Here is a 12,389-nt window from a genome sequence, read left to right on the forward strand (position 1 = left end):
GGGCGCGCCCGGAAATAGCGCGGTGTGGCTCCTGGTTCAACTTGGATACGGGCTACGGCCCCTTTTATTTTCCCCAAACCAGGCTGGAATACCTCTGGGTATCGTCCTAGCACCTCAGTCAACCCTCCAGAAACTGTTTGGAGGATGTGCTGCCATTGCAACCGCAAATGGCGCAACCAGTCCCGACCCAACAGGCTGGGCCCATGGCCACGCACTACGATAAGTGGGAAACGCCCCTCCTGGCGTCCATAGACAACAGGGGTCATTGTAGTTCCTGCAATGTCCAGTGGTTCCCCCGTGTAGGTGGCCAACTTGGCCTGTGAGTCAGTTAATGTAAGGGCCTGTATACCCTGCTTGGTGCGGTCGAATGTCCTCTGGGCGATTTTGGAGACCGCTGCGCCAGTATCCAACTCCATCTCCAGCGGGTGGCCATTGACCCGTACTGTCACCTTAATGGGGGCCACACGGGGAGCTGCCACACAATGCAGCTGCAGGCAGTCGTCCTCCGTCTCCACGTCCTCAGGAGTGGTCGCCGCAGGTTCATCCACATGGAAGGTACAGCCTCTGGGCTGGTCCCAGTTTCGGTCGGAACGACGGCGCCTCTGGCGTCCCCAGGACCGCTGTCCGCGACGGGGTCGGCGCCTACAAGTCTGACACGGACATGGCTCCTCATCCATTGGCTCTGGAGAAGGCTCCCTTCGGGGAGGAATGTCCGATGGCCACTGGCGTCGGTCCGGACGTTGCCTTGCCCAAGGTGCCGCAGGAGTGCGGGGGGGGGGGCGTTTTTGGGCAGAAAGGGTTGCGCCCCAAGGCATGCACTTCCATTCCCTGTAGCTCCTGTACTCCTCGCTCTGCGCGCTCTCGGGACAAGACTATTTGTATTGCCTGTTGAAAAGTCAATGTTGGCTCCGCTAACAACTTTCTCTGGATTGCTGCATTGTTAATACCGCAAACCAAACGGTCGCGTAACATTTCTGACAAGGTCTCACCATAGTCACAGTATTCCGCAATCCCACGTAGCCTGGATAAAAAAAATCGGCAAGGGATTCTCCAGGGGTCCTCTCAGCGGTATTAAACCGGTAACGCTGGACTATCGTGGACGGGGTTGGGTTAAAGTGTTGCCCCACTATATTCACAAGATCGTCAAACGTTTTGGTGTCCGGCGCAGCTGGGTACGTAAGGCTCCTAATCACCCCCAAACGTATGCGGGCCGCAGGCGGTGAGCAATATGACCACCTGGCGCTCGTTTTTAGTGATATTGTTTGCCCGGAAATAGTAACGCATCCGTTGTGTGTACTGGTTCCAGCTTTCCAGCGCAGCATCAAAAACATCCAAACGTCCGTACAGAGGCATGGTATAATAGAAAACAACTTCCAACCTGTATCCAACAAAAATCCAGGGAGGTGGCTTCAGCAGTGTAGACAGCTATTCACTTTTACCTTCGTCGCCAGTTTTGTAAGGGCCACGAAGAATCCAGCACGAGTTTTAAGGATACAAAGTAATAACATTTATTTACTATAACAATATATATATATATATATATATATATATAACAGTAGCAGTAACTTCCCTTGCTACCTTCTCCTTCCTGCTGGTTCCTGAACTGGCCAGCTTATTTATACTAGGAGTTTCTCCGCCCCCCTCATTGGGGAAGTTCATACTCCCACAGGATTGTGGGATAGTCATTAGTCCCCAGCCAATCGTAAGTAGGCAGGTTATAACAATACACATGCAACATTGTTTCTGTATATGACAAAGAATGTCTCTGTATATAAATGTAAACATCTCCAAAGGAAGGGGGATGTGGTGATATGTCTGTGAATAGTATTGTATGCAGTTAGCAATGTGACCTTCAACCAACTGGTGGCATCAGATCTTGGTCACGTGATGTGGCAGACTCTTCAGTTGGTAGTAAGGCGTACACCAGGACAGTCACACATCAGGTAGTTCCAGAGCAAATTAATCTGTATGTAACCCTTCCACATCTTCATCAATTAAATCATTATTCTAGTTAAGACACCAGCCGTTCTGAGAATATAATTGCAACAACAAGGCAACAAAACTCAACAGGGGGTCCTCCATTTCCCCATCCCCCACCATCTTCCAGAACAGCCAGATTTGGGCCCTCCAGCAAGCCAACTACACTCCGGATTCTGCCTTCTCGACTGACTTTCCAGGTCGTCCACGTTAGCCCTGTTGTCGGCCATCACCCTTGCAACCTCCACAGATGCAATCTGGTCACTCTGCCTCAACAAAGCAACCCACACATCCTCCAGCTCCGCACCCTGCTGCTTCACCACCTCGCCCACTTTAGCCAGGCCCCTCTAATCGAGGAAATCGCTGCCTCGATCACCTTCTCAAGGTCTCCAGAGAGCTCTCGACAACGGGTCCTGCAGTTCCACAGCTAAACCGTGTGTAGGGTGGCTCCAGGCACTGCAAGCCCCTTTGCCATTTTCTTACCGCCCCAAGGCACTCAAAGCCTCCACTTTAAACTGTTTCTTTTTTCTGTGGCCCAGCTTAGTACTGAGTGTGGGACACATAAACCATCACCTTAAACAAACATTTGGGCTCAGATTTCCATCGCCAACCAGGTGAAAAGGGTTTAAATCATGATCTCTGGTGGAAACTCCCACATGTGCGATCACTTCATTACATGCCGCATGGAAGTCCCTTAGTTTGCATTAACTTGCTTACTAATTGAAGGTGAAGGAATAATGTACAAACATTGAAAATCTGAATGTTGACCATGTGCATGAAAAACAGTCTCTGGCAAATTGCTTTCGATTCTCCATCTAGTGTTATTTCTTTTGTCTAATAATTCTTCCGCCCATGTAAGATTTGACAGTTGGCCAGAATAATGGTTCAGCGTAGAGTTTCATTTCTTTCAAAACTCTTAACCAAATACTGGTTAAATTCAAGTGATTTTCAGAGCAGCCACAGGGAAGGGATTTTGATGCGGTTGATACAAGGAAGCAATCAAAACAACGCTCAGACTCAAATTGATCACAATTCATTTTTCTCATAGTTGAGCAACTAAACAAAAGAAACAAATCGGAAATATTTTTTTCCTGCGTTGTAGTTAAACTTTACATATCTGCAATGTCAATTCGGTCATGATGGGTACCTGGCAGATGTTTAGCTGTGCAACTGAAGAGTTTATGGATTAGACAGCACAATTTTATCAATTCACAAAACTCACCTTTTGTGCCACTGCAGAGAACTTCAATACATTCAGTGTCTCATCATACATAGAAGCACATTGGCTGATGTTAACAATCATACAAACTTTTCCCCTTCCGGAGAAAAATCCTTGGAAGTAGCGAGTAAGCTTGCTTTCCCGAAATGGAACATGGCTGTGGGTCCTGAGAAACACAAGAAAAAAGGTTTTACAGAAACTTGAATTCGTTTTTATTTAACCTTTATTTAGACAGGTAAGCCAATTGAGAACAAATTCACATTTACAATAATGACCTGGCCAAGAGGCCAACGCCGCAACAACAGAAAGTACACAACAATACAATTAACTTAAACATGAAAATAATAAAGTGCCGATTAGCAGTCAGAGAATTAACAGTTTAGCAAGTAAGAGCATCAGTCAACAGAGCCTTAACCATTCTGTGAGAAGCATCCACAGAAATAAAATTAGTTAGTTTTAGTCATTCCTCATTCCAGTCATTGACAGGCGTAAACTGAAATTGATCACGTTCAAAGACTGTGCTCACTCTTGGGAATGACTCACTTGATAAGGAGAAAGTAAAATGTAACAAAACTTTTCAAATAGGCTGGTGTTTCCCAAGCAAGTTTGGTGTTTCCCTAGCAAGGTTTGATAAATTAACAATCAGCAGTGGAAATGGTGCCTTGTGCACAATGAAAGTTAATCAGGGAGTACAGGTCACAGCGATGGGTGTCAAAAAGTCACAAATCTAATTGTTTTGTATACATTATTTTCAGTAACCACTGTGTTATTAATTTTCTCCATTCTCTTTTGAGATCTCACTGACAAGAACCATCCCTCACATTTAACAGTGGCAAAATTAAAAATTTTAAGTGTTAGATTTCAGATTTGTGTAAGCTTTGAATACTATTTTCTTTCCCCTCAGTAAAAATTGCAAAAAAAGTTTCAAAAGCATACAAGAGTTTTGAAATCTGATGCACATAAACTGAAAATCAATCTGTTCAGAGGCGCAACGTTTAAAAACCCCTTCAGCCGCCCACCGAGTCTACATTATTGCTTATGTTCCAAAGTTGAACACAAAATTTCAATTATATACACTATGCTCAGTGATAATTTTCTAAGCTTTGGTAACAGGCTTAAGAGCATTGAATGTGTGTGTGAGATTTACAAATATTTTCTGGAAAAATTGTTTGCATTGGAGACAAATAAAGAATGTAGAAAAACAGAGACCAGTTTTGATCTGTCCACTAACCCTTTGCTTCCCTATAAATAGATGCTAATTGGTCAAATATTCTATACATTTGATCTTTTGTAATATTGCTAATAATGAATTGGAAGTTTTGATGTTTTGTAACAATAGACATGATATGTAATTTCAGTGATTAAATTAAGGTAACTGGATTTACACCGCTGATTAAATTAAATTCTATTTGATGAACTTTCCTGAGGTTTTACAGATTGAATTCTGTAATTCTCTACTATGGAAGCTGGAAAGATTTATCCTTGAATTCTATCCGGCATCAAACTGAGAGATGAGTATACAGCAAGACCACCCGATATTCACAAATTTTTGAAGGTGGCAGAAATTGAGGTGATAAACTGGGGATTGAATAAAACAAGAAAATCATGCTAAAGAGTTAGGTATCAGTTTGAATAGAGTGTACAATATCAGAAAACCACGCTTCAGGAGAAAATGCAAGGGAAGTTTTCTAGGGTGATTCCAGGAAGGAAGGAGTACAATTATGATGCAGTTGTTGAAGCTGAGATTATTCTCCCAAGAGAGGAGGTTAAAAGGGAATCCAAAGTGAATATTATAAAGGGTCTTTATCGAGTATATGACGGCAAATTATTTTATCTAGCAAGAAATTTAGAAGCAAGTGATTCAAAATAATTCAGTAAAGAACTAGAGGGGAAACTGAAGATACATTTCTAGAGAGGGTTATTAGTGTGGAACACACCACAACCAAAGGTTTAAAATCAGATTTGATACAAATTTTAAGCACAAGTGCAATTGCCTTTTAAGACCTGGGGCGGGATTCTCCGACCCCCCACCGGGTCGGAGAATCGGCAGGGGCTGGCATGAATCCTGCCCCCGCCGGTTGCCGAATTCTCCGGCACTGGATATTCGGCGGGGGCGGGAATCGTGCCGCGTAGGTTGGCGGGCCACCCCCCGGCGATTCTCCGGCCTGGATGGGCCGAAGTCCTGCTGCTGGAATGCCTGTCCCGCCGGCGAGAATCAAACCACCTCTCTTACCGGCAGGACAAGGCGGCGGGGGCGGGCTCCGGGGTCCTGGGGGAGGGCGCGGGGCGATCTGGCCCCGGGGGATGCCCCCACGGTGGCCTGGCCCGCAATCGGGGCCCACCGATCCGCGGGGGGGGCCTGTGCCGTGGGGGCACTCTTTTCCTTCCGCCTTCGCCATGGTCTCCACTATGGCGGAGGCAGAAGAGGCCCCCTCCACTGCGCATGCGCGGGGATGCCGTGAGCGGCCGCTGACGCTCCCGCGCATGCGCCACCCGGCAAAGTCAGTTTCGTGCCAGCTGGCGGGGCACCAAAGGCCTTTCCCGCCAGCTGGCGGGGCGGAAATCAGTCCGGCGCAGGTCTAGCCCTTCAAGGTTAGGGCTCGGCCTCTCGAGATGCAGAAACTTCCGCACCTTTGGGGCGGCGCGATGCCAGACTGATTCGCGCCGTTTTTGGCGCCGGTCAGCGGACATTGCGCCGATTGTGGAGAATCCCGCCCCTGATGTGCAGAATTTTGGGGAAAAATCTGGGGTGTGAAACTAAATTTGACACTTGACAGGTTAGGCCAAATAATCTCCATCTATGTTAGCAAATTCTACATGGAAACCCACACCAACTACCAGCTTTAGTTAGATTTACTTAGTAGTGGAACTGAGGGGTAAAGGAGATTAGATGCACTTGAAAAATGTCTTGGTCTTTGACAAAATTGAAATAGGAGGTAGGAGTTTGGCAGTACAGCACGGGAGCTACTGCATGTCATCAGCATGAATGGGATGTGGAATCTCCAATAATTCTAGAGGGAAAAAGGAGTTTTAATCAAACTATGGCACACAAACCTAAAGTTGGGCATAAAATGGAGTTGAAACGTAAAGTTCCAACGGCTGGTTGTTTTTTGGCACCAGCTAGGAGTGGCTCAGTTCTAGCACTCTCCAGCCAGATCGGTCTAGATTCAAACCTTATACACGAGATTCTCACACCTAACCTAGACAAGAGCTTCAATGCAGTGTCACCAGCAGTGCTTTCTTTCAGATGTGATTGGATATAAATTGAGCCCCCATATGCCCTTTCAGCTAATATTAAAAGTCCCATGATATATTTAAATAGCAAGTGATGCTGGGCAATATTTAGCCCTCAACCAACACCTCAAACAAATTGTCTGGTCATGTATGATATGGCTGTTTGTGGGGGCCTTGCTTTGTGCAAATTGGCTGTTGCTTCTCATATATTATAACAGTAGATACACTTTAAAAGATACTTTTGGGAAGCACGGTAGCATTGTGGATAGCACAATTGCTTCACAGCTCCAGGGTCCCAGGTCCGATTCCCGGCTTGGGTCACTGTCTGTGCGGAGTCTGCACATTCTCCCCGTGTGTGCGTGTGTTTCCTCCGGGTGCTCCGGTTTCCTCCCACAGTCCAAAGATGTGCAGGTTAGGTGGATTGGCCATGATAAATTGTCCAGTGTCCAAAATTGCCCTTAGTGTTGGGTGGGTTTACTGGGTTATGGGGATAGGGTGGAGGTGTTGACCTTGGGTAGGGTGATCTTTCCAAGAGCCGGTGTAGACTCGATGGGCCGAATGTTCTCCTTCTGCACTGTAAATTCTATGATAATCTATGATAATGCCAAAAGATTAAAAACAGTGGTAATGTTTCTAATCGGCAGGTATTGTAGGATAGAAATTGTCAGCAAAGTTGTTGTTTATTTTCAATGAGTTAATGCCTTCATTAAATAAGAGAAAAAGAAATTTGGTACAAGTGTATTAGGCATTTGTAACATTGCCATCGTTGGCAGCCTTCCAGCTATGATGATGCACTGCCTGTGGAAGTAGTTGAGTCGGAAACATTAGGGACCTTCAAGCAGCTATTGGATAGGTACATGGATTACGGTAGAAATATATAGTGCAGATTAATTTGTTCTTAAGGGCAGCACGTTGCATTGTGGATAGCACAATTGCTTCACAGCTCCAGGGTCCCAGGTTCGATTCCAGCTTGGGTCACTGTCTGTGCAGAGTCTGCACATCCTCCCCGTGTGTGCGTGGGTTTCCTCCCGGTGCTCCGGTTTCCTCCCACAGTCCAAAGGTGTGCAGGTTAGGTGGATTGGCCATGCTAAATTGCCCTTAGTGTCCAAAATTGCCCTTAGTGTTGGGTGGGGTTACTGGGTTATGGGGATAGGGTGGAGGTGTTGACCTTGGGTAGGGTGCTCTTTCCAAGAGCCGCTGCAGACTCGATGGGCCGAATAACCTCCTTCTGCACTGTAAATTCTATGATTAAAAGGTATTTTGTTTCAGAACACCTTCTGTTAATTGTGTGGGATAATGAAGGACACACTACAGGAAAATGTTCCCAGGATTTTTGTCCTAAGAATGTGCTCCAACACACTTTATGCTTAACATCAATAGTCAACTGTTTGATCACGGAAGAGACTTGCATCGCAATGACAATTAGAGAACTAGTTTAAGAGCAAGCCGAGACCATCACAGTCCATTTTCCTGTGAAAGGAATTTTTAGATTTTAAAAATCCATGTTCAAATAAAATGTTTGCATAAAAGTTGAATACAAATTAGTTTCATATTATAATCCTTCTACAATAAGAAATTAGAAATGGAGAAATGCAGATGTGTAAGGAATAATTCAGTACTATACTTGTGTTTGTATGAGCTTTTGGTAAGCAAAGAATTAACGGCTAGTATGTGAAGGCATGTTTGCATTGGTTCCATGAGATATAAAGGATCACACTATGATTAGGGATGTCATGTATTCTGTATGTAACAAAACTACAGACACAAATCAGAATGGTTCACTGGAAATTAGAATAGTTAAACATTATGGGAAAGATGAGACTGGCATAGCAGGTTGGGGAAGATAAGATAATGGAACCGGTTTAGTAGCCTAAATTTGACCACAAATGTTTTGTGGGTCTCTGCTAGTTGATTCAATTTCTTTACTGATCTCATCCATTAGAGCTGAATTAGAGGAAAAATGCAAAAAGCAGGATGCCAGGTAAACTGATGAGTCCGCCTTAATTTAGCAACTGTAGTAAATAAATGATTCCAGCTCCATATTACATTACCAAAAATCTAAATGACTTCCGTAGGGCATTTATCTTTTTAAATCAAAAAAGATACATTTACAATTTTAATCTATTTCAGTGAAAGAACATGAAAATCTTATTTTGTAATTGTGAATGATACAAGAATTAGTTGTGGGGGCAGGGGTAAAAAGAGGTGAAATAATGGGGGAGGGAGAGACAGAGAGAGAGGGAGGAAGAGAGAGAGGCTTCTCTTACTTTGAAATTTGGTTATGTCTCAATGCATTGATACATTTTCCAAGGATCAGCAAAGAAGTGTTGATGTTTCCAGCTTCTTTCAATCTTTCCCCAGCATTCTTGGTTTTTGTATTCCGCTCTGATCCCGCAAGATCACAAAGAGACATCCTGTAAATTAAGCAGCTGAATTCAGATAAAGAAAAACAAATGGAACCAGAATTAAATAATTTCCATTATGCCTTTTAATAGGCTGGCCTAGCAGTTGAGGAGCTTCCATTCTACATCTGAATTTTATTTCAGATTACAATAGAATATTGCACAGGTGCGCCACCAGTCAAGCACCAAGGTTAAATCAATAAAATGGTCTATAGCAGTTATGCAAGGTACATAGAGAATACGACGTAGAGCCCTACCTATAACGCCAATGCTCCGATGAAGCATTTTAATCTGCTCAACCAATTACACAGCCTTCATATTAATATTTGCGATCAAGCCAAAGGGATTTGTTCTTTCCTTCCTAATTTTCTGTCTGTACTTGCTACATCTCTCAACTTCTCATCAGAAGTGATCTCAACCTACATGTGAATATACGAATTAGGAGCAGGATTAGGCCATTTGGCCCTTCGAGTCTGTTCTGCTGTTTAATAAGATCATGGCTGATCTGATTGTAATCTCAACTCTACATTCCCCACCTCCCCGATTGTTGATAACCTATCTACCTACCTCGGTCTTAATAATATTCAAAGATTCTGCTTCCACCATGTTTTGAGGAAGATAGTTCCAGAGACTCACAACCCTCAAAAAGAAAAGAAATTCTCATTGGTCAATGGACAACTCATTTTTAAACACTGATAACTCGTTCTAAATTCTCCCACAAATGGAAACATTCTTTTCACATCCACTTTGTCAAGACCCCTCAAGTTCTTGCATTAATCAAATCACATTGGATTCTTTAAACTCCAGTAAATAAAAGCCTGATCTGGCTAACCTTTTCTCACAAGATTTCCCACCCATTTCAGGTTTAAACCTTCTCTGAACTCCTTCCAGGTCATTTACATTCTTCAGTAAATAACAAATTAGTATGTACAGTAATACAGGGGGGCAGAATTGTATGGAGAGTCTAGAGTCAACACGGGCTTAGCTCAGAGTAAAGGAATTAGTTTGTACATTAGTAAATTGTTACGTTTTACTAATAAATGCTAGAAATGTTACAAGCCTTTGAATCTCAGTCAGACCTACTGAATAAACCCTTACAAAAATAAATCAGGCAGTTAAGACAATATTGCACAAAATGGATCTTCTTCAGCGATCACACATTAACTGATTTGATTGTTCACCCAAGATCAGTGTTACTTGGTCATGAATTCTGTGGGTCCTTGCGTTGCTAGATCTGCATCTGTGGCCACACACTGGGTAGGTGTTTCCCGGGTGGTGGGATCGCTGCAATCCCACGATTCTGAGGTCCTGTCTCCTTGATCTGTTCTCCAGGTCATCAACTTTAGCCTTCAAGATCTTGGTTCTCTCCCCAACATGATCTCCTCCAGCAGGGTGATTTGTTCGCTGTGTCTCAACAATGTTCCCTCCATTCCTTTCACTACCCCCCACCCCTTGCTTTTTCACAGCATCAGAGATTTTCTCCACCTTCTCCCAAATTGGACCAAGTGCCTCTTCAATCGATTTTTTGAGGGTTTCCATCATCATCTGTCCCTATTTTTTTTTTTTTTTTTTTTTATAAAAAGTGTTTCCCAAAATTGCTTCTCAAACCCAGAGGCCAGTACCCCCGCCAACATATCCACCGTAATAGGAATGGCTGCCACCCTCTGGAGTTGACTCCCCCGGCTTCCTTCCTTGTGAGCCATGCGGACTTCCCGAATCTGTCAAAAGGGTTTCCACTCCTAACATGATTTCTCTTTCCACAAGCCTTCTTTGAAATCATTTCATCGACACATTCACGGCTGGGTTTGTTCACCAAAATTCCCTGGGAGCCGGGCAAAAGGGCCAGAAAAGTACCGAGGTGGGAGCTACCTAGTATGTGACTTTCGACATGCTGCCACCGGAAGTCAACCAAAATCACCTTTGATGGGGAATTGAAGGATTTCCTCAAACACATCCTAATCTGATTGTATCTCGGTTTAAATAGGAGGAGTTCTTTGAAGTATTCTCTCCATCGAAGGCTGATTTTCGAAGAGGATTCCTTCTCCACTCGATACCAGTTTGAAGCCTACAGCATTGGGTCCATATATTGCTTTGGTGACGTTGAAGCAGCCCCAGGTGTCGTGCTTGTGGGTGAGGAGTTACAGTTACTTAGCTTTCAGTCCATCATTGGTTCTTGATTTCCCTAGTTCTTTTTTCAATGAACTTTTGAGATTTTGGAGAAGAGATTGCTGGAAGCTCTTTAAGCCACTGAAAACTGTTTCGTCATCTTCCTCATTTCCGGTGGAGTTTGAGGGACACAAAACAAGGGGATGAGCGGTGGCCTGTCCAACAGTCATCTGCACTGGTCATCGCTTTGGTGATGAGGACATCATTTTGGTCTTGGGATCAGACGATGACCAAGTCGATCATGTGCCAGTGCTTTGATTGTGGATGCCTCCAGAACGTCTTGAACTTGTCTTTTTGGCAGAACAGTGTTAGAGATGACAAGCTGGGGTTCCACGCATTTGGTGAGCAGGAAACCTCCGTTGAAGTCACAATTCCCAACTTCTTCCTTTCAGATTATTCAGTTCCAGGTTGGGAGCCCTTTCCAACCCTGGCATTGAATATCCTAAGGAGGATTATCTTATTTTCCTTGGGAATGTTGGCGAGTATGATGTCCAGGATGGAGTAGAAGCCTTCTTTGGGCTCATCATTGGCATCAATGATAATCGTTGCCTGCTGGTTCTTGGCAAGTAGATGGAGGGTCATGATGTGCTCATTGATGCATCAAGGAGCTCAGGTTGAGGAGTTCGTTTTTGATGGCTAATCCACTTACATGCGTCCTGAGCCAATCCTCGGGTTTTCTTCTCTGGAAGATGTAACCAGTCATCTTCCCTCAACCGCCCACGGTATGATGTTCAGACAGATATCATAGTAGACAGGAGGCAGAGTTGTATGGAGAGACTCAAGTTTGGAGTCAGCATGGAATTAGCTCCTAGTTTGGGCTTTACTTTGTACATATGCAAATAGTTATGTGTTACTAATAAATGCTATTGTTCAACATTATAGGCTTTTAACTCTTAGTGAGACCTACTGAATAAATCCTTAAAAAAACAAATCAGGCACTTAAAGATATTACACAAAATGGGTATTTATTTACTTATGAACATTTCCTCTGACATCTCTCAAAGTTGCACATTTCATTATAAATGTGATGTTACTTTTTTGAATGATTATTATATCTTCAGATGTAATTTCTGCTTTATGCAAGTAAAATTTCACTGCTGAGTAACAACAAAGCAAATTCTTCCAGGAGCCGAAAGAGACCGAAAGAACTAAAATACTGTACCTTTGCATTCCTAATTGTGCTGTTCATTTGTAAATGGGTGTCCAAGTTTAAGAGTTAATTGGGAATTCTTAAAACGGCAGAAGAATTATGGCACAAAGAGAGGCTGTTCAGCCCATCACGTCTGTGCCGACCAAGGGAGAAAAAAAAAGGAACTAGCTGCATATTTGAATTCCACTTTCCAGGATCTGATTCATAGCCTTGCCTTGCTGGTTACAGCACTTCAGGTGCA

At 43.8% G+C, this 12,389-nt stretch overlaps 1 protein-coding gene across 5 annotated transcripts in view; it reads right to left on the minus strand.

Moving 5' to 3' along the window:
- kif20bb (kinesin family member 20Bb) overlaps positions 1-12,389 on the minus strand; it is a 167,223-nt gene that overhangs the window by 105,084 nt on the left and 49,750 nt on the right. For all 5 annotated transcript variants that reach the window (XM_072479017.1, XM_072479018.1, XM_072479019.1 and 2 more), the window contains exons 11-12: positions 8,698-8,844; positions 3,200-3,362 (exon numbers count right to left, since the gene is read on the minus strand). In XM_072479017.1, coding sequence (XP_072335118.1) covers positions 3,200-3,362; positions 8,698-8,844 — 310 coding nt within the window. The remainder of the gene's footprint in view (positions 1-3,199; positions 3,363-8,697; positions 8,845-12,389) is intronic.

The sequence above is a fragment of the Scyliorhinus torazame genome, chromosome 16 (genome assembly GCF_047496885.1).
Source record: "Scyliorhinus torazame isolate Kashiwa2021f chromosome 16, sScyTor2.1, whole genome shotgun sequence".
NCBI classification, from domain to species: Eukaryota; Metazoa; Chordata; class Chondrichthyes; order Carcharhiniformes; family Scyliorhinidae; genus Scyliorhinus; species Scyliorhinus torazame.